General features: G+C 34.9%; 1 protein-coding gene across 2 annotated transcripts in view; it reads left to right on the forward strand.

Moving 5' to 3' along the window:
* LOC149538503 (GTP-binding protein, HflX) overlaps positions 1 to 25,017 on the forward strand; it is a 188,039-nt gene that overhangs the window by 94,085 nt on the left and 68,937 nt on the right. For both annotated transcript variants that reach the window (XM_089799831.1, XM_089799832.1), the window contains exon 4: positions 5,360 to 5,474. In XM_089799831.1, the coding sequence (XP_089655957.1) occupies positions 5,360 to 5,474 (115 nt within the window). The remainder of the gene's footprint in view (positions 1 to 5,359; positions 5,475 to 25,017) is intronic.

Raw genomic sequence — 25,017 nt, forward strand, 5'->3', positions numbered from 1 at the left:
CATGTCTTCAATGAATCACTGCAACATATATATATATATATATATATATATATATATATATATATATATATATATATATATATATATATTTTGTTACACTGTTGGTCATTGATATGATTGTTTTCTTCACCATTGCTGTATTCCCATTTGTATGATATCCTTCCTTAATATCAAACACTGTATTCTGAATTCTCATCTTTACAATTCTTCTTCTATCGCTGTTCATATATGTTGCTGCTAAAAGAGGCTGGGCAATATATGTCATCACAGATTCATGGTGTTCAATTTTCTTTTCAAAATGGATATTCTATTGCTAAGCCATTGAACTCTTGATACTGCTGAACTGACCAAAGCACTGATAAAATGGGCTTTTTTGATTATTGCTTTCATTCATTGTCTTGATGTAAAATTTTCCCATTATCAAGTACAGGCTTCCTTTTCTACATTTGCAGTGTGGCTCTGATGCCATGTTAGTTTTTCATAGAGGATCTACTGCAAATGTATTAGCACTGCCATTTTTCTTGGTATGTGTTTTACACTTTGCAACAATCTCTTATTTATATTGATAATAAATCAAGAGGAGACATGTCGCTTCATGGGGCATGTCTATTCATTAAAATGGTAACAACATAATTAATTAAACTACAAACACACACACACACACACACACACACACACACACACACACACACACACACACACACACACACATATATATATATATATATTGAGTTTTAATCTCAAAGTTTATCCAATTGAAGCTACCGGACATTAACATTTTGAACAAAATTAGAGTTGTTATCTCACCTTTCTTATAGTCTATGGACATTGGATAGTCTAGTTTTGTCGTGTCTTACTAAAATTTGCATCTATTTTATTTCATATCTTTTTCTAGATATTAGAGGAATAATGCATTAGTTTATTTTGTGTTTAATAGATACAAATTTATTTAAGAATATTAATGTTTATCAATTTTTTATTTTAAATAAAATTTAAAGAAAAAAAATCAAAAAATAAGAATTGTAAAAAGGTATGTTTTAGTTTGTATTCTTAATTTTCTCTCTCCATATTTTCTAGTGTTTTAGCCTTTAGGGTTCTCATTTAGTTAATATATGTGGTGGTGTATTTTGCTAAGTTGCTTTAATATTAGCAATAGTGGTGTACGAACTTATTTCTTGCAGCATATTTTTACATATATGCAATTTTTTTAGTAAAAACTTTCTTATATGGACGAACGCAAAAATGAACCCGAACCTAGCCCAAATTTTTTTGAGTGAATTTTAAACCCGAATGTCGAACCCACATCCAAACCGACAACTTAGATTATATGCCATCAGAAATATGCTTGGATCTAAATATCCATACATTTATCAATCATCTGGAGGGAAGGAAGGGAATGGTAGGAAGGTGAAAAATGAAAGATTCCTCATTAGGTATAGAGTCTCATAAAGATGGTTAAGGACTATGAGGCAAATGAGGATAAGGTTCTCCCCTTGGGCCTAGGGTTGAGGGTCAATTTAAGGGCAGCCTATAGTAGCTCCCCTAGTATCCCCACATTGATCAATTGCCTAAGTGAGCTAAAAGGGATCCTTAATCATATGAGTTGAGAAGTTGACGTATGGAGGAGAGTAGGGTACAAACCTCTCTAGGTACACCACCTCATGAGAATGGTTAAGGACCACATCAAGTGAAAGAGGATAAGGTCCTGCTTTTGGTACCAAGGTAGAGGATAATCGGGGCCCCTTGTCATGTCTTCCATCACAACTCATTACGGTGGAGCTCTCACCTAATCATTGGGATTTGGTGTGTAGATTGATACATATATTTCCTAGCCCTAGGATTTGATGTATTTCATGAGTTACATCTATATTACTATAATATTCCTCCTTGGAACTATTGAAAGAAGTTGAATTTCTAACCAAAGAATTTTATCAAACAGTTGGCATACGTAATACTGCTATTAATTAATGACTCACTGTAGCTTGGGTTAATGATCATAATCCAATCTAACCATCAATTGTCTAGCATATTTGATTTAATGTTTGCAAAGACTCACAATATTGATATGTTAGATACATAAAATCTCACGTCAGACTTACAACAATGTAATAATGCAACAAACTCTGTACTGACTGATATCCAGTTGTTTTCCTATATGCTATGGAAAATCATATGGAACCAACTCAGACGTAAAGAAGTTTATAGAGATATAACATCAGACTGAGTTTACAATGAGTAAGCTGCATGAATAATTTGGAAATGAAAATACTTGTTTTGGCTGGGAGAAGTAAATCTGAACATGACCCCGTGAACTATCTGGAAGCCTTTGTGAATGTTCTCAGACTCTCTGCCCTGAGCTAATTATCAACCCCGACTCTACTACCTTGCTTAGTATGTGTTGCGGCTGGGTGACCCTGCAATGAACTGTAGCTGGGTCTGTCCTACAGCATGCAGCCCTGCTGACTGCCTGGTACATGATATCTCCTGCCTTAGACGTGAGTTGATCTGCTGGACCCTAACTCACGTGCATTGCTCTTACTGTGTGCCATCCAAACATGGACTGTCTATTGATGTGCTGCTCAATAACCGACTCCCTTCTACTATACTCCTTTGTGAATCCTTGTTCCTTGACGGGTTGATACCAGACAGAGTGCCGATAGTATGTGAGCCACTCAACACTTGAAGATAGGCTCCTGCAAAGTACTTTGGCTACTTCCTTAGCTATGGATTTACTATCTGCTATTCCTACCGTCCAAACACCAGAGTACCAATACTGAACTGGACGTACCAGTTTCTTGAAATGACTTCAAAAACCTGTGCTCACTGTATCGCTGTTCCACTTCTTGTAAATCTTCAGTGCATCAATCTGGAATTACAGTTCTGAAGTGCAAATGTGAGATACTAGGTTGGCATCTAATCTCACTGTTCTTTCCTTAAGGGGTTTCGTCCTTAGGAAATATCCAGTCACATTTAAGCAACCTTTAAGATTTGTAAAATAATATATATTCGTTGTAACAATCCCAATGCAAATGCCTTCCGTTATAATTTCGAAATGAGGAGAAATACGAACTACTTAGCAATGTGGGATAAAAGACTATTTCGTCTTTTAGTTACTTTAGTTAATATCTTAATAACATTAAAATATTTAAATAAATCACTTAAGTCACTTGAACTTTAATATCTCTTGAAATACTTGTTTGATTGCGATGCCGTTTGAAATAAGAATCTCTCATAATTCCCCATGCTACCAATTACACTTTCTAAAAATAGAAAGGGTCCATCTCTATTACCCCTGACTTACTATAAATAGTAAGTATGACAAATAGAGTCCAAATGACATCGAACAAAGGCCAAATCCATAAATCGCTGAATGTTGGAGATGAATTAGTACTCATAAGACCCTCTAACCATCCTCATTAGCCTACAAGTATCCAATATTAGGCTAATCCTTGAAATTCTGATGTTGGCAACTAGTGGGGACATTACAGATCTAATTTGGTTGCATGTTCTGCAAAGAGACTTATCTCATCTTATTCTTGGGTGAGAATAATATCTCTAACTATATTTTGCTCTTTGCTTCATTTTGGATTGTGAATTTAGGGCGAAGTATAAGTTGATCAAAGAAAGAATCATTACACCCTAGCATGGGGACATGGGACACCTTGGGGATGTTTCTTGGACATCCCCAAAATAACATTTTTAGAGGGCACATCCTGAAAATGCTAAAGGGATGTCTGGCCATCCCTAGAACATATTGGGGATGTCTTTCTCCCACACCCCCTTAATTGTTGGGATTTTCTTACATCTAAACCCTTGTGCAGCTTATCATTGCTGTCTTTCAAATCCATTAAGGTCTCCATCCCAAACCTCCACTAGTTATTGAGATCTCTTGCCATATAAGAAATTTTGATTACAACGAGGGGGTTTGGGAGTGGAGGAAAAATTGTAATCTTAAACAACTATTTTATGGCTATCAATGTCATTGATCAACTATAAATATCATACTATCAATATCAAAGATTAAAATGCATTTATTAGAACCTTTGCTCAAGTTTCACCAAACTAGGGAAGAGGGAGATGTAAATTGTTATAGTACAAACTTGCAGCCTTTGGACATTTTGGTGTATGTAGTATTGTTTGTTTTCCTATGCACATTGACATGAAATATGGAAGCAATTTAGTATTATTATTAATTTGTTTAACTCTCATGTGAACTCTATTGTTGTGTAAAAAAATCCATTTCCCCGTCACCCCATCCCAGAAACTTAGTGGAATGTAAATTAGGAATGGAACCTACAGGTTATAAACTTATTATGCAATATTGCTGCCAATTTCTGTAAGTTGCAGTCTATCTATTGTGATTTATTTTAATAGTCAGATGATCTATAAGATTCCTATAGAAATAAATATTAGGTTGGGAACTTGTACTCTAATTACTCAAACTAGACTATAACAAGTTCCAGCCTAGGCATCTCATTGCAATTTTCGTTTAGAATGTGATACTGTTGGAAGCTAGGAAGATTCTTCAAGTTCATCTGAGGCATTATAAAAGAGCTTGACTTATTACCATGATTATTCATTCTACCAAGGTATACTTGTAAGTTTTAACCACCTTCTATGAAAAAAGTAAAACACTTAGAGGCTCTTTGAAAGGTTTTAGTTAGCTGAGAAGGTTCAGTAGTTCAGGCCTCAGAGTCAGCACTCATGAAGTAGCTCCCAATAAATTAGAACTTGATAATATATGCTACAGATGGAAAGAGCTAAGTAGGTGCTATTTAGTATTTACACAGTAATCATGGAAAGCAAGCAGGATTTCCCTGAGATTGTGAGTCTTATTACTTATATACTGACAAAGCCTAGGAAACATAGTAAAAAATCTAAACAATAAAGCAGGACTACTTGTTAGGATTAAAGAAACATTCTCTATATCTCTAATTGCAAAGATAGATTGGAAGAGTAGGCGCTAAAGAAATATTATAGGGGAGCGTATAAAAATTCTCTCACATATTTCTGTATTCCAACAAATTTTTGTGAAAAATAAATATTTCAAAAACAGGGAAATGGTAATATTTATGACACTCAAAATTCAAAATAAAGATAAAATATCCAAAAAAATGAGGAAATGAAAGGAATAAATCTAAAGTTGTGTGGGTCAGAAGGAAATGAAAGTGTTATCGATGATAAATTATCAAAGTTGACACTTGATTTCAGGAAATCAACATGTAAAGAATAACACACATGGAAAGAGAACTTTTAAGTGTTAGCATTTGCAAAAGTTTTCATGTAATTGAAAATAATTACTTCCAAGCTGTTTGGTTGTTTTACTGATGTTTTTATGAAATTCTCTTCCTTCAATCAGCCAACTTAAGAATCTAGAGAAAGCTTTTGGCCCAGACGTTCGTGTTTGTGATCGTACAGCACTTATTCTGGACATCTTCAACCAACGGGCTGCAACACGTGAGGCTGCTTTACAGGTGACTACCTCACCTTAATTGGGTTACAAGACCAAACAGTATTTACAGGAAATGCAGCTTGCTTCTTTTGGTGATTTACAAGTAATTACCTATTCTGATCCTCATGCTCTTACAGAATACCTACACCTGATGATTATTTTGTAGATCTGCAAGTAGTACTGCTTTATCTTATCGAACAATGGTTTCAATTCAAGTGGAGACAATCACCTAGCATATTTATTACGAAATCAAATTTGGATATGGCCATAATGCCTTAAATCTTGATAATTACCCAAGGAGATATCTGATTGAGACAATTGCACATCAGACAAGAAAAGCTAATCCAACAAAATTATCATTTCAATGCACAAGCAAAGAGTCAACAGTTTACTCTGGGAACTTATTCTTCATGAAATTAGCCTAGCTGATATCTCTGAATATGTACTTCACTTAGGTGTATTCTTTGAAGACTTTTAGTTAATTTCCAGCTCTTAGGGCTATTTGACCCTCTTAATCTGTTGTAATGGACTGGCTATTTAATATTTGACCTAAATTGACCTACTTTGTTCCTTTACTAAGTCCACAAATCTTTGACATTAAATGAAAATGGGCCAACAATTTAATGTAATAAGAAGAGATTAACTTTCAATTCCTGTCTCAAATATAACTTTCAAATGCAATTCAGTATCCAAGATATGAGTAACGGTGATTCTATCTTTTTCTGAAAAGTATCGAACCATTCCAAGTACTTGTTCTGTAAGTGGAAGTACCATTCTAGGGATTTTTCTTGCTTTGGAATCTTATGTACCTGAAAAAGTTTTTCTGTTGACCTCATATATTCTTGATAATTAATGCTACCTTTGGGCTTGACAATCTAACAACCCCTCTACCAGAAGGTTGTCTTGAATCTCAGGTTTCAATTATCTTCTATATCTCTTGATCTGTACTACTACAGCTGAAAGGGAACATCAAGCTGCAAATCCGCTTTTAAATGCCGTGACCCTGCTTGAGTCTTAGTTTGTTTTCACTGTAAAGAACCCAACTGGTTCTAACTTCAATTCAGCAGGTTTGACCTTTTGTCAAACACTTAGCATACAAGCTTTGGTACCACTCTAAAGAACCCCAGTTGGTTCTAACTTCAATTCTAGTGGCTTGACATTTTGTCAAACACTTATCATGTAAGTGCTTATACCATTGTAAGAGCTCTGCTGACTCACACAATAGCAATGCTGCAGATTGTGTTGTTTTTTATTTGCAAGTTTTATAGTTTCTTGTGTTGTGAGATATATGATTTTTCGCAATTTCCAGAATATATAAATGCTCATAAAAATAACAAAATTTGAAACTACTAACAATGCCAGGATAATTAAATATTTGCAATTATAACACTTGCAAATTATTACAAACAATTCACATGAAAGAACAATTTAAATAGGGAACCTGAATATCTTCTGGCATCCAATATATATTGCAGCTAAATCTCAGAAAACTCCATGCCAAGCTTGTTTGCAGAAGCCCTATGCAAAACGCTGCTTAGCAGAGGTAAATTACAGCTTTGTATGCGTAGACACAGCTCCTAGAAACCTATGCTTTCTTCAATAGATCTAGCCACCCAAGATAGATAAATAACTGCAGACCATAAATGCCCATTTGCACCTACCAATTGCCTTAATAGCAATAGTATGTAACAAGATTTTGAAGGCTGAATGTGCGGCTTTCAAATCAATAAACCATCTGATATAAATTGCAGCAATCAGACAGCAAAATTGGTATACTTCAGCTCTGATTTGCCAAACCCGAATTCAGAGAGGATGTTCAGAATTTTAGACACAGTTCACCATGTATTTTAATGGCTCAAAGTGTAACAGCAGATGGAGGAGTCAATCCTCACAAAAATCTAATGTAGAAACTCAAGAATTTACAAAATGAGATCATATCAAATGGCAAAGGAATGAACAATCTTCATGAGGAAGTCCTTTCTATAACATTGAATGAAGTGTGAAGTCATCCACACACGAAATGCCAAAGAGCTTCATGAATACACTTTTCACTTAAATCCCTTTTGCTTTATACTTAGGCACATATTAGAATAATATAATTTATTAACTCCCTTTGGCTCTGAAAATGACCTTTTTATCAATATAATGATATTTTGACACATGAGGTCATTGTTTCTTGTGCCCAAGATTTAAAACTTTCCAACCTAGTTTCAACTAGCTATAACATTAAGGTAGCCAATATATAATACCAACAGAAAATAGCAACCTTAGTTTATTTAATTAAATAGTAATTATAATTTACATGTCTTGTGAAAATGATTGAAGAAGCATCGAAATCGAAATCTGACAACAAATGAGTAATCCTGAGGAAGAAAGATGACAAATGAACTTGATGGGTTGACTTACTAAAAATAGATGCTCCCTCTAAGAATCTTGGAGCCTAAACTAGAAGTCAGAAATAAAATTGAGAGTATCACTCAACTCCTCTAAACTTCTCTATGCTCATCGGAACCAACTGTTGAACTGATGACTCAGCCTAAACACTAGTATCAGTCTACAAGGACTCGATGATAGACTGAATCCTTCAAATCTGCCACAATTAAAAAATGGGGACATTACATTCACAGGGAGGCCATGACCTCCCCTGTAATTCCAACGGTACATAGCTTAAGTCTAAATTACACGCAATCTATCTCAATATCTTAACCTTATTTTCATGCAAGCTGTCTCAAGTGATCCAGCTCAAATAAAAAATGAAAATCACCTCTGGATATTGTTTTAGTTTGGAGTCTTCAATGATTTTCTTGTGTAGTGTTGTCTTGCATTTTGTCACCACAAAATGCAGGTAACAGTGCAATTTTTTTTCAACTTAGTTTCGCATTTCTCTGAGTTTACTTCATTATTTAATTGGTTAGTATTGATCAACCAATCGATTCCAATTGATATAATGAATTGTTTTACTGGGGGCTTTTGTCAAGTCTTTTTAGTTATTTTGTTTGTTGAGCCTATGCTTGATTTTTGAAGGCTTCAACGTCATTTTTCTCATTTTTGAGTATGTGTTTATTGACTTTTGGTTCTTTGGTTTTTCTCAAGTCATTGCTTTCAGTTTTCCCTTTGATTAGGTTTATCTTAGGTTTATCTTGAGTATGTGTTTATTGACCATTTTAGTGCCCAAAAAGTGGACTTTCCAAATGCAACTACACGAATTAAAATATCATGTTATATTTTAAAGTTGACATTCACTCTTTGAAAAATATAACATAAATTCACTTTATGTTATGTTTTCAAGTTACTTTATGATTTCAGTTTTTCACTTAAAGTAACTATAGAGCATTTTATGTTATATTTTTAAGTAGTTGCATTTTAATTTTTACGTAAGTGACTATATTAACTGTATAGTTTGATTTAATTTTTGAGTTTTAATTCGAACATCTTAGTGAATATTACTTTTTGAATGATATTTGCACATTATATATTTATCTATATAGTGTAAATATTATTTATGACCCATTTAAGTAATATTTCTTAAAAAAATAAATTGATATGTGTTTAATTTATCACTTAAGTTGTGCATAGCATGTCTACAAGAACATTAACATCAAAATATGTAATTGCCTCTAGAAACTATGATTTTGAACAAAAAGGCAATTTGAAAACACATAAAACATGTGTTTTAAAATATGCAATGACTGCAAGAGTGAGATATACATATTTAAGTGTTTTCAAAACATGCAGTGACCCCCAAAAGGTGTGATTTTGCACTACAGGTCATTTTAGAACATATTATGAAATATGTAATGCACCTCAACAAGTGTGATTTTGCACTTGGTCATGTTTTTTGAAATATGTAACGCATCTCAAAATGTGCGATTTACACTTGGACTCTCTTACATGATTTTAGAACATGCATACGCACTCAAAAAGTGTGATTTGAATAAGGAGACTCTATTACATGTTTTTAAAACATGAAATCTCTTTCCAAAGGTGTGATTTGCCTTTAATACATGCATATGCCCTCATGGAACTCAAAATTGAAGATTCAAAGGTTAAAAGCTTGATGTTTTCCTCCTCCAAGAGCACGTTTTTCATAAAACAATGCTTAGATCTGCCCATATAATGGCTTGAAATCCATCACAAGAGGGGCATCATCTAGTTTTAATGCATATATATGCATTTGGGGGTCATGATTTTGCATATCCAAGATTAAAATAACAGATTTTTACATTTTTGAGCTACGTTTTGGTGAAAAATGCCTAGATTTAGAGTGATAAAACTCACATTTTGGCCCAGATAGAAGTCTCTTTGAGGTTTTGATCCACATATTTGCTATTGACGAAGATGTTTTTGCTTTTAGATTTCAAAAATGCTTCATTTCGTGTCTTCTATGAATCACGTTTTTGCTAAAAACGCCCAGAAGATTGGGTTTTTCATTCACTTTGTTTGGGTTTTCGAGCCACATTTTTGTATTTGGATCCTTGTATTAGCATTTGGCGAGTTGTTTTTGCATTCACGTCAAAAACAACTAATATATATGCATTTGTGAGCCACGCTTTTGCAAAAGCGACCCAGATTTTTGCATGGAAAGGGCACCTTTTTGTTAAAAATACTCAAAAAATTACATTTCCAGCCCATACGTTTGGATCAATAGGGGTTGTTTTTGAGTTCTATGCATGCAATTGCCTTTGTAGACCACGTTTTTGGCATTCTCATGTCAAATTCGACACTCCATTGCTCATTAATATTTGTTGAATGCAAGTATCGAAGAAGTCAAATTATTGTTTGAGAATTTGGATTTGGAGGAGAATTGGTCTTCAAAGTTTATGACTCTTCAATTTTGGCTCTTTGATCTCCATAAGGGGACATTTTCAAACTTGCTCATCAATTCATGCTTATCTTGCTATTTCCATGCATATATTAGCTTGAAGTTGCACACTTGTCCATATATATGCCATGAAAAGTGCATTTTGCCTTTAAATACGATGAAAACTCTCATTTTCAGACTTTTGGATTTTCCCCAAACTCCAAATTCGAATTTGCATTTGATAGCAATTTGCTTTTTGACATGTTTGAGTCTAAGATCAAAGATATGTGTCTGTTTTGTGCTTGTTTTCATTGTTTATTTGCTCGCTTTTTCGTATTTCTTCTTTTGGAAGAAGTTGCAAGTTCTTTCCCAAGAACTTGAGCACGTTTCATTTCACTCCACCTTCCACCTCTTCATGCGAGTGCATCATTTTTTTTCATATTTGCCATTACATGCCAAGGCACATTGCATCCATTCTTTTCATATGCAATTACATTCCAAGAGCAATTACATGTATTTCCACTCTCCATGTCACATTGCATCCCATTCTCCAGATGCGATTACATGCAATCTCATCCTTCATTCCCAACATGCATTTTCATCCTTTGAACCTAGTTGCATGCTCGTTTAACATGAAATTCACTTTACGTGTAATGACATCCAGAGAACCCATTTTTGACTAAAGGTCACACTTTTATAGTCAAAAGTTATTATTTGTACGCATTCCCGTGCGCCCAACCTTCATTCCTCAAGGCATCTTTATAAGAACTCATCCTTTTCTCATATGCATTTACATGTCACCCATCTTCCTATGTCCCAGTTTAGCCCTCTGCATGTACTTTTCATATCACATCCAATTCATTGCATATGTTACATGAGTAACTAATCAATACTTCACATATAGTGTTCCTTAGAGATCCATTTTCCCAATATTTTGATAGAGCTAGAATCTGTATCTTCCAACAATGGATTCAATCCCATTGAAACTTTCATGTTGTAGCAAGTCAAGATATGCCATAATTTCTATAAAGAATGAAGACATCTACTAAAGAAGGTGTGCTTCAAATCAAAGAAGTGGTAAATCATTTGGTCTCCATTTTCCCAATGGTTGTCTGAGAACTTGAGTTCGTGTGGGAATGCGCCAAGAACTTTGCTTTAAAAAGAAAAAAACAAAAAAAGAAAAAAGTTAAAAGTGCTGATGGAAAGTTGTTCTGAGTTTACATTTGAACACCATCAAGAAGGTTTTCAAAGTGTTAGACTCCAGAATGTGCCAATCTACAAAGGAAAATTCTCGACAACTGAAACGGAAAAAAGCCTAAGCACATAAAGTTTTCAACAATCCATCAAAGAGAGTTAGAGGCTATCAAAAGACGCAACACCATGATTATCAAGGTGAATGTAGTGGTATGAAATATAGGAACTCCTAATCTTGTGATCATCCGGGGTAGCATTGCCAAGTACAAGGCCCTTCAAAACATTCTCTATGATTGTTTTAATTCTCTTCTTTCTTCTTGGTTCTGATTGGGCCTCGATCGAGCGGGTTCAGACATTGCTTTTGTGACTCATCATTATATGTCACAAGTTCATTCCTCATAGTATCATTCTTGTTGAGTTCAACACTTATCCTTTCAGTCTTGCAACCATTTTTGATCGGATTTGGTTCCTCCATCACCTACATGGTTTTGTAGATCTAGTTGGCTAATGTGATTGGTACTCCTTGGCATATTGTTCTTCGGTTACTACTGCGAGTTCTGAGTCTGGTTCTCGAGCTCGCTATTGGGATGCACATGCTTCTTCTTTGCTGGGTTCGATTGGTATTGATATTGACCGCCTCCCCCCTTACAAGTTCTCGCCGAATGCCCCTGCTCATCTTCTCCCCACATGGAAGGAGTTAAATGAGCATGTTAGACTTGACATTTATAGATAGTAGATTGCCACTACTTGGTTTAATCCGCCAGGTGGTTTACATCCGAGGATGTCCTTTTATGCGGAGCATTTTTTGGAGATTTCTGATGGGATTATTGTTCGTCCTAGCTACCTTTCTCGGCAGTGGTCTCATGCCCTACATATCTCCTTGGGGTCTTTTAGAGTTGGTTCTCACCGCCTTTGGGCTCAGACTGACCATCATATTTACAGCGGGGAGCGGATCTGTAAGTTGTGTGCTTTGGATGAGACTGAGACAGAGACTCACTTTATTTTCCGTTGCCCTATATACTATGAGATGAGTGGGAGATTTTTTTGTTTGTTTTGGGAGTGCTTCTCTCTTTATGATCTTTTCAGTTACTATGATCAGCGATGTCTTGCACTTTATCTTCAGGAGGCTACTATGCTCTGTGATAGTACGCTACAGTCACTACTTCCTCACTGAGATACGTCTACTCAGCTCATTACTGTCTTTTTCACATCTTTATCTCCTTTGTGTAGAGTGAAAAGGTCTTCTAGTTCTACCATCTCTTCCGGTCATTCCAAATTTGTCAGATCCCATATTGGCTTTTTGTAGCAGCGACACTCCTCTACGAGTTCCCAGAGACAAAGCAAAGATTCTACCCATGGGCAGGCGTATCCTTCTGTGACTGATTTCTTTCTGCCTAGAAAGGACTCCTCTTTTTCTTGGCTTTCTCTATATTTGTATGTTTTTATTGTTTTATTGTTTGCTTTAGTTTTTGGACACCATTGGGTGCTCTTGCTGTTGTCAACCTCATTGTTGTAATCCTCTAGTCCCATAGACCTTTTGGTGGTCTTTTGTTGGACAATAATATTATTATCTTATCTTCCTTCTTTAGTTTTTATGTTTGTAGATTGGAGAGGATGTATTACATGAAAATGTGTAATTACATGTAATACGATTTACATGTCCTTATGACATGTAATCTAATTATTTCTCTTGTTAGTTAGACCGGGTCAAAGTTGGTTGAGTTACTCCCACTTTTCCCTCCACTTTTTTTTCAACTCCTTTGCCTATATAAAGGAGTGCCCTCTCATTGTAAAAATCATCTTTTGTTGTATGCAATAAAGCTTGGTCACACTTGTGCAAGCATAACTTTGATTGTGTAGTACAAATTTGAGAGAAAAGTGAATAAAAAGATGCAATTGGATTCAAAGCTTTGACTAGAAGCAATTGTGATAGAGAAAATTAGAAGCATTGATTGTAATTTGTGCCTATTGTTTTTGATTCATGTTCTTATTATGTGTTCAATAATAAGAGCATAGTGAGTTAAGAAGCAAGCAGAGCCAAAGCTTTGACTCAGAGCGATTGTGGTGATATATAGACTAGAAACTTTGACTATAGCTTGTATTACCATCCCAAATTCATGAAAAATAGTTAGAATTCCACTACTTTTGGAAGTCTTTGCGCCCCAATGGTAGAGGCTTTTCTTATAGAATAGATTAAAACAGAACCTAGATCCAAACTAGTATGCTTTTAGCTAGGCTTTGAGTTAGTGTTAGTTTATCGATATCACTGTTTCTAGCTACTAGATAAGAGTGTAGTTAGAGATTTCATCTTGCCCATTACTCGTTCCATAGGTAAGTGGATTCTTTCTCGAAAGTTAAGAGGAAAGAATATTGGTAACATCCCTCACAAATCTCTCAACTTCTTGCTTTCCTTAAGTTGATCCATAGAATGGCGAGAAGAGGGAGCCTTCCCTTTAGTGTAGGAGTGACTTTTTTTCACATGTTGTGGCTGTTCTACCTATTTTGTGACTGGATCTTCACAAAACTGTCAGTTGCAAAATGTCCACCCAACATGTAGCAAGAAGAAAACCTTGTGGTAGAAAGTCGTATAGTATATTGCAATTGTGTAGCAACTTGCTAAGCAATGTGGCTTCAAAGGCTCCTTTTAGGATTGTTTGGTCAATCATCAGAGCCAAGTTTGTTCTATGAAATTTTCATTGATGAATAGATAACAAACATTCTCACCAAGCCTCTCTCTTAGATGAAATTTCCACATTTCTTGACATATGCTTAGGGTTGTGAAGAATGCTACTCTTGTTGAGAGGGAGTCTCAACGCCAATAATCCTTACTATGTGCTAAAATGTATATTTGTCTGAGATGGACATATACAAGGTGAAAGCCCTTGGGAGATGTTGAAATACATATTTATCGAGACATAAATATGAGGTGAAAGCCCTTTAGAAGAGATGTTGCTAAAATGCATATTTCTCTAAGACAGAGAAATATGAGGTAAAAGCCCTTGAAGAGATGTTGCTCTTTCCACCATGTTGAGAGACTCCATGAGGACATCATGTTGAGTGATTTTTTGATTGGCACTTGTGTATTTATTTCTTTCCACATAAGGGAGTAGCCATGGTGGATGTCATATGAGTGACTCCATGACGTTATCTCGTTGAGAGATTCTGTGATAAACTTTTTTCTCCAGATGGGAGTAGTCCTAATGGGCGCCATTTGAGTGACTCCATGACGTTAATATGTTGAGAGATTTCCTGATATAATCTTTTTCATAATGGGTTTAGCTTTTGTGGGTGTCATGTTGAGAGACTCAATGATAGGGATATCTAGAAAGGTACTTCCCTAGCTAAGAGGGAGTGTTGATCTTATAGCATCGGGAGCTCTTTTTCTTTCCTAAATTCAAATTAAATAAATGACTGTTGAAGTTATCTCTAATTTGTATAACTACTTCATATGCTGTTGAAGTTGAAGCAACACAATCATTGAATGATGCTTTCATTTGTAATGATAGTCTATTCATTTGTCACGGAAGACTCTTTTGTCAGAATAGTCCCTTCAATTGACACGGCAGACCCTTTGTTTCAAGTCAATGAAGAGTTAGCAGTTTGCATATAAATAGAGTCTAATTATGAAGGGTTCATGGCTTGTAGGGGAAGACAAGTTGATACATCTGAAGACAAGTTTATACATTTGAGCTAGTTTTGTGTGAATAGTAATTTTAGACTCCTTATTGATTAATAAAAGTAACATTTTTTTGTGGCTGGGTTTTTCTCTCTCAAGGTGGAGGGTTTTAGGATGTGCACTGTGCTCTACGTTTTGTGTTCATTATTTGTTTTGTGCTATTTATCTCAAATTATGGTAAAAGTTTGATACTTCAAAGGAAAGTCTTTGAAGAAACTAAGTGAAATGTCAAACATAGACCTCTCCTCTTAAAACACAAACCTCTCCTCTCAAATGCAAACCTCTCACAATGCACAACCATGTCAAAAAAAATGGAAAAATAAAATCAAAACATTATAAAATGATGTTGAACGCTGATCTTGTGATGTAATTTATTATTTTGATAATTTTTAGGGCTGACATGATGCATGGGGTTCACGAAAGTGTAAAAAAGAAGTAAATATTAATAAGAAATTGTTTTGAATGGCCTTCTCATTGGAAACAAAAATGTCCCCAAGATGGTTGGGGGACAACTTGGCTGTCCTTGGTCGTCCTTGGGACGATCAATGAAAATAGAAAACTTTGTTGACCATCCCAACATTTTGGGGATAGTTTCTGATTTTTCGGCCAATCAAGGATGGCATGGAAGCGTTTTTGGTTGTTCCTTGTCCCTAAAACCATTTCCGTCTCTAAAACATTGGTTTGAGGAGTGGAAACACGTTTTCGGGTAGCAGTGCCCCAAAGTCCACAACGAATCTTTTGTAGATGGATGGGTGAAGGTAAACTTTGTAAGTGGCAAATATCAATCTAGGTGAAGTCAGTATGGGTGACATACCAAGAATACTCATTGGCTTTCTTCTTATTGGCCTCAAAAAATGCATAGGCAATTAAACATATGATATATAAAATGTATGTGATGTGTATAGTTCAGGTATAAGAAAGCATGCAAAAAATTCAAATTGAAGGTCACTCTAAGTTAATCACGAACAAAGTTTAGGTAATAAAGCACACCCCAAATTGGAAAATGAACTCAACAATCAATCCAATTCAAAGTTATCTCCAATCATTTGAAGATACCATTGTATACGAAAATCAAGAAAAGAGACCTCCAACTTAGATGTAAAATTGATGTCATATTTAAAAATAGAATGGAAAAAGAGGACTCAACCTATAAGCTAGGCCATCAAGGGAAAGGGCATGATGCTAGGTCTCATATGTTAGGATGTCCATTTGCCATGTTTAAACCCGCAACAACTTGATTGAATTACATCTCTAGTATCCCTATTTGTGACATCACAAAATTTATACCATGAGTTTGAAACCTCTTTTCCTTCAGAGTTCAAATTAATAAAGAACTCCACGTGAGACTTTCTTACTCTTTGATTGTATACATTCTAGTTGGAAGCCACATGGAATCCATGATCCATGCCCCATATCTAGACTCTCATGCTTAGAGGGGCACACCTTTTAAATTGCTTCTTATAATTAAATAATAATTTTGACAAAAAACCCTTTCTAGTATAAAACATGCATCCATGTTTCCTTTTAAATTGCTTCTTATAATTAAATAATAATTTTGACAAAAAACCCTTTCTAGTATAAAACACGCATCTATGTTTCCCTTGGAAATCACCTACCATGCATTTCTCACACATATTAATACTTCAACTTATAGTTAGAGAGAACATCAATCCATTAGTCTGTACTTACTAACCTATAATCACTTAGCATATCTGCCTTCATCACCCTCCTCTAACATAGTTTTTAGTTTTAAAGGTGATTCTACAATGTCTTTCCTTAAATGCCACATGGCACTTGTACATGGTTAACTATGGCATATGTAATCCATACTCTCACGAATACTTGCTCAAGCTTAAGTGAATGCTCTTTATTAAAGTTTGAATGGATTCTTGTTGATTGATATCATGCTAGGTTACCGGATCTATATTTTAGTCACCTTAGGTCCTAATCCGGTTTAAATTGGATCCAAATTTGGATATGGTTTGTAAGTGGTTCAAATAGGGACCCCTCTTCCTCCTTGTGTATTTGAACAAATGAGCTTCCAACAAATTTCTAGCTACTATGATGAATTTGTGACATTTATTGTATTTTCACCATAAATTTGCTATGGAGATTTTGGGATAAATTTTGCTGGTTTTCTTTGTAGAATACTATCATCACCCACTAGTTTGGTTAGAATGCACTTGTGTAAGAGTCTATAGAGATACCAATTGTGAAAACAAAAACCGAAATGCAAAAGTCTTAGTGGAAAAGTTGAAGAAACATCAATGCAACTAAATCCAGTTGAAGCCTTTGGATCGGATGCCTTTTCTATTGATGTTTTCCAAAAATGTTGGAGTATCATCGGGGTTGAGTTGATTGAGGTTCTAGAGGAAGCAAGGAATTCAAGTAGACTACTAAGAGAGATCAATAACACACTTGTTGCTCTTTCTGAAAGAAGAAAGCAATTGCTCTGGAGAAATTTAAACCAATTTCTCTCTATAAGACAATTTACAAAATAATGGAGAAAAGTCATTGCAAATAGGTTAAAGAGAAATCTTCCGAACATCATCTCTAAGGAACAAATTGGGTTTCTACCAAGAAGATCAATACTAGATGAGGTAATCATTCTTCAAGAAGTGAAGTGATCCACTCACTTCAATGCAACCAATTGCTAGTGGTGCTCATCAAGTTAGATATCAGAATGGCTTATGACAAGGTAGATCGCCAGTCTCTTTGCAAATTGTGGAGGCATTTGGATTTGAGAAGCAGTGGCTTACTTGTATTTTCACTTGCATTTCTAGCTTTAGTTTTTTAGTCTTGATCAATGGTTCAATAGAGATCTTCTTTAAGTCTTCAAGGGAGCTTCGACAGGAAGATCCACTCTCCCCCTTCTTGTTCAACATGATGGAAGAAGCTATTTGTAGGGAAATTGAAAGTGCACAAATGACCAAGAAGATTGAAGGAATACATATCACTAGCTCCTTGAGGCCATCACTCATCAAGAGTTTGTAGATGATACAATTTTTCTAGGGGTAGCAAAGGAGGCAAGGCATTTCCAAAGCATTACTATATTCTAAAGCTTCGAGTCAGGAAATAAGTTAGTTTAAATCTAAAGTTGTTATTAATTTTTTAAACTTCGAGGAAAGAAGTAGAGATCTTGATGATCCTAAATTTCAAAAATGGTAAATTGCTTTGCTCATATCTTTGTCTTCCTTTCAATAAGGGGTTAAGGATTATTGTGCTCTAGGATCCCATAAAAGGGAAAATTGAGAAAAGATTGTCCCCATGGAAATTCTTTTGGCAAGGGTGTCATGCCCAAATTTTACAAAGCAAAACACAACCACCAAATTTTGTTTTGAAAGGTAAAAATAATACATATAGACCTATGGTTTTTACGAATACTTTATCAAACTATGGGGTGGTCGGGATAATATAACTCATGCTTTCTCAACGGCATTTGGATGCTGCTTATTTGATTATTGGGTTATGAAAACAATACTTGACGATGTTTAGAAGCATCAATACTATAATTAGGTCCTATGTCTCATGGTTAGAATGATGGTATTTCCAAAATATAATTTGGGAATAATAATCTTAGTGGATGCAAGAGAATTCATTTCATTCAGGTTCTACTTCTTTTGAAAATCAATAAGATTCCAGAAAAAACAAAATAAAAAAACTACATTGTTAAGGTTTAAAGTGGTATCATATTGGACCAGATAACATGGTGAGAGTTTGCTTTCAAAATTCTTATCTTATCTAGACAATTAGACATTGCCTGCGTACTTATGAAATGCCTAGTCTTTATACAGACTCCCCTACTAAGGGAAGATGTGTAGCCATGCATATATGTTCCAAGTATTAGTTTATCATGCGATGTATATAATATTTTATTTATTTATTCATTTAATATGCTCGATTCACTACTCACCATTGCCACCCCAATACAAAATTATAATTTTATTTATTTATTTACTACTATTATTATTTACTATTATATATATGTATATATATTTATTTTATATATGTAGTTTATGTTTCCTATATATATATATATATATATATACACAAAATATAAACTAACCATATTATTCCTAAAAATACTATTATCAAACATTAAAATTCAATATTAATTAAAGTTTAAATTGCATAAACCAAGTAATGTATACTTAGTACACTAACCAACTAAATGCCATTTCCTATTGACTAACTTATTTCTTACCAACCAAAAAAACTATATAAATTTTTTTTTACTTACATACTAAAATACCCACCCTTTTTCCTAACACCCTACCTGCTCGACCTCACTAGGCACGTGGGCCCTCCCTCTCCCATCTACCTTGCTGAATAAACTTCTAAACTTCTAACATAACACTAATTCTTAACTTTCTAAACTAACACTTTCCTATCCATCCCACTAAGCACCAACCTTTTCCATCTCCCAAGACATGATGCATGCCAAAAATAATAGCTTGCTGGGCACGTGGGAATGTGGAGAGAAGGCCCGCAACACCTAGAAAGGTGGGTCAAGGGGGGGGGGGAAGGATCACGTGATTCTCCTCCCCATTTTCACCAATTACGAGCCCTTTTTGGTTGACTTATGCCAAATGCATAGGGGGTCAGATCACTTGGAAAGTGCAGCAAATGGAGGGTTGGCCTATGCCAGGTTTTGTCAGCCTCTCATGCATTTATGGAGAGGAACCTAGGCATGGATGAAGGGAAGAGGAGGTGGGGACCACTTCCCACTTTTCTTTCTTAAAAGGTTTGATGTACATTTCGCCCAACCTCTTGAATATTTAATTGTTTAAGGACTGACATGTTTTCAGATTTGATCCCACTTAACATGGTTTGACCCTTAACTACTTAATTACTTTATATAATTTATATTTTAATGTTTGTCAAGTCTTATCTTATTCCTTCATGTCAAATCGACCCTAATGATTCCTTATAGGATTTTTCTTAATGAAATATTTTGTTGATAATCTCCTTGAGAGACTCAACTCATATATATATTGTTTTATTAATACTTTATGCATAAGATTCTAAAGTATATTCTTCCCTAATAAAATATTAGACTGTAATAGGCAACCACTTATTTTTTCATCCTCATACGAATTCCAGAGAAAAGAAGTGCACCTCCAGAAAACTTTTCCTTATAGATTTAGAGTGTGAGATACATTTAAATTTCTTTCCTCTCCACTACTATGGAATTTAGGGAGTTTTCTAAGTGATAGGTTAGTGGTTCTAAGGTCCATTAATACATTAGTATTATATGACTTAATTCTAACACTTACATGCACAAAATTTGTAATATCCTCCCCTATTTTTTTCCAAAATAAAGAAACTTGCAAGCTACTTCATGATATCAATTGTTTTGCTTAATAACTCAACATAGCATTTTTGTCAAAAACTTGGCGCACATACTACAATATATAGGAAAATCTGAAACTTCTTATTTGCTAATTAAATATTAATTTTTGCCATGTCAATGTGCTCATACAATTGTTTAACATGCTGCGACTAATATCAGTCTCGTATTTAACAACTACAATGCAAAGTATAAACATTCGACAGAAGAAACTTGGAATTAGTTGCTGTAGTATTTTTGCAGATGTAGTTGGCAGCCTTCCAAACCCTCAAAACAGCAAGAATAAACAATAAACTTGTGGAAAATACTGTTCACGCACTGTAGCAAATTCACTATTCATCCGCACTGTAGCAAAACACTTCAGCTGGTCTAATTTCCGATTCTTCTTGATGCCCAGATCTACTTCTAGTGTTATATCTGTGCATAGATTTCCTTTATTTTGACATGCAACCACCAAATTCACCAAGAACTAACATGCAAATGATTAGAAGTAGCATGCAACCATAAATTTTGACATCAGCTGATTAGAAGCCACATGCAACCATAAATTATGACATGCAACCACCAAATTCACCAAGAATTAACATGCAAATGATTAGGAGTAGCATGCAACCATAAATTTTGACATGCAACTGATTAGAAGCAACATGCAACCATAAATTATGACATGCAAGATTTGGGTAGTTGTCAAAACTGACATGCAGCGCTGAAATCTCAACAAGCTAGCAAGATCTCAGCAACGCACTGTAGCAAAAACAATATTCATGAACCTGCACTTTCAAACCCCTGAAAAATCTTCATGCGAAAGCACCCACTAAAGCCCAATGTGTTTCCTGAATGAAAACACCATTAATCCTCCTGGCTGTATCTTCCAACAGCGAAGAGAATGCTAGCAAAGAGGGATTCCGTCCTCCAAGCCCAATAATCAGATCTCTACGAAATCCAATAGCTTAACATTAATCTCATCCCAGCCTACTAAAAAGAAGCTCTTCTATTTCTTTTATAGTGTTCTCACAAGAGCTCAATCCTTTGTTTTCTCAATGTGGGATAAAACATAACTCCCTTTATGTAACTTATGTCTCCAATGTGTTATAAAATAAAGGGGACTCTTTTAATTTAAATATTTCTCACAAACTATAGTCTATGCATTAATAAAGTTAAATATTAAATTTAACTTTATAAAATAGCTTTATCAATGCATAAGAAATCTTATCAATGATAAACAAGTCTTCTTGTCGATCTTAAACAATTACCATCGACATACCGCTGCCCTTGGATGTCCGACCATGTCCAAGATGACTTACTATAAATAGTAAGTATGCCCAAAGTTGCCTCAAAACCCCTCAGAAAGACCTGCAACTGAAACTATCTAGGCCAAATGGCCTCTAAGTCCCTTTAATGTCTTGGTTAGCTTACGGGACTGTAGGGAAATAAGCTAATGACAACATCATGCTATGAATGCTAAAAAGGGGAGATTACAAAATTTGTTTCTATCAACTGAATCATTTTCAAGCATATGCAAGAACTATCAAAATATAATGGCTTCCTTTTCATAACATATGATTTTACAAGTTAATCACTTATGTTTTCAAATTGAGTCAACTATATCATAGAGAATCTCCCTCCCAATAAACCATGAAATGTTCCTACCAGTTTATTTATAGACCACATAAGAAGAAATGCCTCATTACTTAATTTCTCCATATTACACCAAATCACAAAATATGAAACATACATTGATTCTACTAAGTCTACCTTGCATGATTGATATAGGGATTATCCTATATAAAGACCCCATAAGACTTAGCTTTAATCTTTAAACTAAATGCATAGATCTTCCTTTTTGCAAAAGCTTGATCATCTGATTTTATCATGCCTTACCTCACAATAAATATTTCCATGCAAAGGTAACTATATACAATTTCCTCAAACTTCACTTTACAAAACCACAAGAATGTACATAAGAAGTAGATCTCATTTTACATTACAATGAAACAACAAAGGAAACTCAACATCCCGACACATTAGGGAGTAACATGGGAAGGATTAGTCTTTCCACACACTTGACTATCAACATTTTCCAAGAGTGAAGCCCTAATATCTTCATAGGAACCATCCTTTCAAAACCTGCAAAACAACACAAACTTGGAACCATGGAGGCTCACCTCCCATCCTAGGCCTCTATGAAGCCACCCACTGAGCTTGGGGAAACAAGGCACAAACGGTTGCACACCTCAAACTCACATATCATGCATAACCATAACAACATAACTCAACACAACACATCACAATACAACCCATCCCAAGGCTTGCACAAAGATTCGACAATAGAATCAAGAAATAGGGTGAAGGTGGGCTCTCTCCATGAAGAGAATGTCAAAACTATGAATCACATATATTCACATTTTCTCATAAGCAACATGCCCTTTCAAGGCTTAACAATGTCTTTCCTCTTCATACACCTTCTTATACCTCCAAGAATACAAGTAACCATGAAGTCCATACTCCATTGAAACACATCAAAATCATCTCCACACACGGGAGGGTTTCTCAACTACATGTGTGAGCCCAACTAACCCCTTTGCCCAAGCATCTCTTCCCTCCCAAGGGTGAGTGATGCTTCACATCCGTTCTACACAACAAACAACATGAACAAAGCAAGATTCAAGGAAGAAATCACATAAAACTTCTCACATTCAACTCACATACAACAAGATTCTTCACCAAACCACATCTACCCCATATCAAATCTAAAATGCAATGAAGAAACACCATGGATCATGGATACCAGCCTCACTCCAAACAATGGCAAATGAAAGTTGTTGTAGAGCTCCTTATCCTCTTCCGCCAAACCTTAAATGTCTCTAAAGTTAGAAAGTGGGTAAGTGGGTTTTCAATTTGGCCATTCCTCTATATAAGACTCCCATTTTTGGATTCAATAAAAAAATGCATTCTTTTTGGGGTCTCCTAGGTCTTCTAAGCACTTTAGGGGTCACTATTAGCCCCCTAACTTAAAGTATTATCATGGATAGGGTTTATTTTTATCACAAATTCACCTTAGAGCTACTTTTGGCCCTCATAATGCTAGGTAAAGTCCAATTTTGAATTTCCTATGGTGATAAACTTTGTTTCCCTTACTAAGTCAAGGCAATAAGTTTAATTCTTAATTAAGGAATTTAACTTGAGATAAGGTGGCCACATGATCCATCTTCAGAGAACATGTTATTTTCACATAATGAGTACCAAGTGTCAAGTGACACACACAAAATTCACTATACATCACACATGACATGTTCTGAATCTACTCATGAAATGCATACTACACACATACATCTCACGTTTACAAAATAAACACATCACAATGAGGTTTACGAATCTTCTAAAGATTCATCTTGGCAGTGTCATATTAACATGTGTTTATGCCTTGTTTCCCTATTATGTTTCCATGGTTTCTTCCTGCGCACAAAACTCGAGCATCAATAGTCCAATGAAAAGTCGCATATAAAATACATATGAAATTAAAGATACATGAAAATTTCGTTATTCTGCAATTCACATATAACACATTTCATAATTAACTTCCTATTCTCCATCATTTGTCTATAAAACATTTGATCATTATACCTCAAGAATCTGCATATTACTAACTTCCCGACAACATCAATTTAAACATTTTGAATCACGTCATAATTCCATTTTCTATCATAGTGATGGAATGTTGAATCTATACTATTAAATCAGTCAACATGGATATTAGTTCGAAATATATATTTTAGGTCAAAATCATCAAAATGAAAACATCTCAACTAATATCCTTTGATATAGTTAAATAACATTTGGTTACTGTCAATATCCTGTTATCATTATGAGATAATTATTAGTTATGCCAGGTAGATAGGATGTTTGCATAGTCATGTCAAATAGTTTCAAGATCCAATCATAGAATAAATCAATTTTATTTTATTTGTTCATAAAATCTTTCCTTATTAATATCTAGATATCCACCTAATTGACTCATCAGATTACATCATATCAAGTTCTCCCGTGTAGACCTTCATCCAAATTTGATAACAATTTTCATCTTCTGACTATTAATATTATTCACAAGAGTGGGTGTTGATTCATCTTTCCATACTAGCCATCTAATTTAATTATCCTAATAGGCCATCAAATATTAGGAACCCATCGACATAGTTTTCTAAGTTATGGCACCTCAATTCTTTATTCCATAGGGTCTTAGCTTATCAACCTAATGTAATTTGAATGTGATACTTAGCACACAATGACTACAATATACATCAGTCTCAATAAGATTCCAGGGTCATTATAAATCAAGGCATACTTAGATTCCAATACCTTCTTACCATCATCTATCATAAGGTGTACGTTATTAGTCTATAATTCACAAGAGATAGAACATAACATCTTATCTCCTTTATTCCTCCTAGATCTAACCATATTCATGTTATTAAGATTAATAATAAGTTACTAGGGAAGGGGCCTTACAAAGGGGCTGTAAAAAAAGAAAGTGGCTCTAATATCCT

The sequence above is a fragment of the Cupressus sempervirens genome, chromosome 9 (genome assembly GCF_028749045.1).
Source record: "Cupressus sempervirens isolate cs-2001-9-10 chromosome 9, ASM2874904v1, whole genome shotgun sequence".
In the NCBI taxonomy this organism is placed as follows: domain Eukaryota; kingdom Viridiplantae; phylum Streptophyta; class Pinopsida; order Cupressales; family Cupressaceae; genus Cupressus; species Cupressus sempervirens.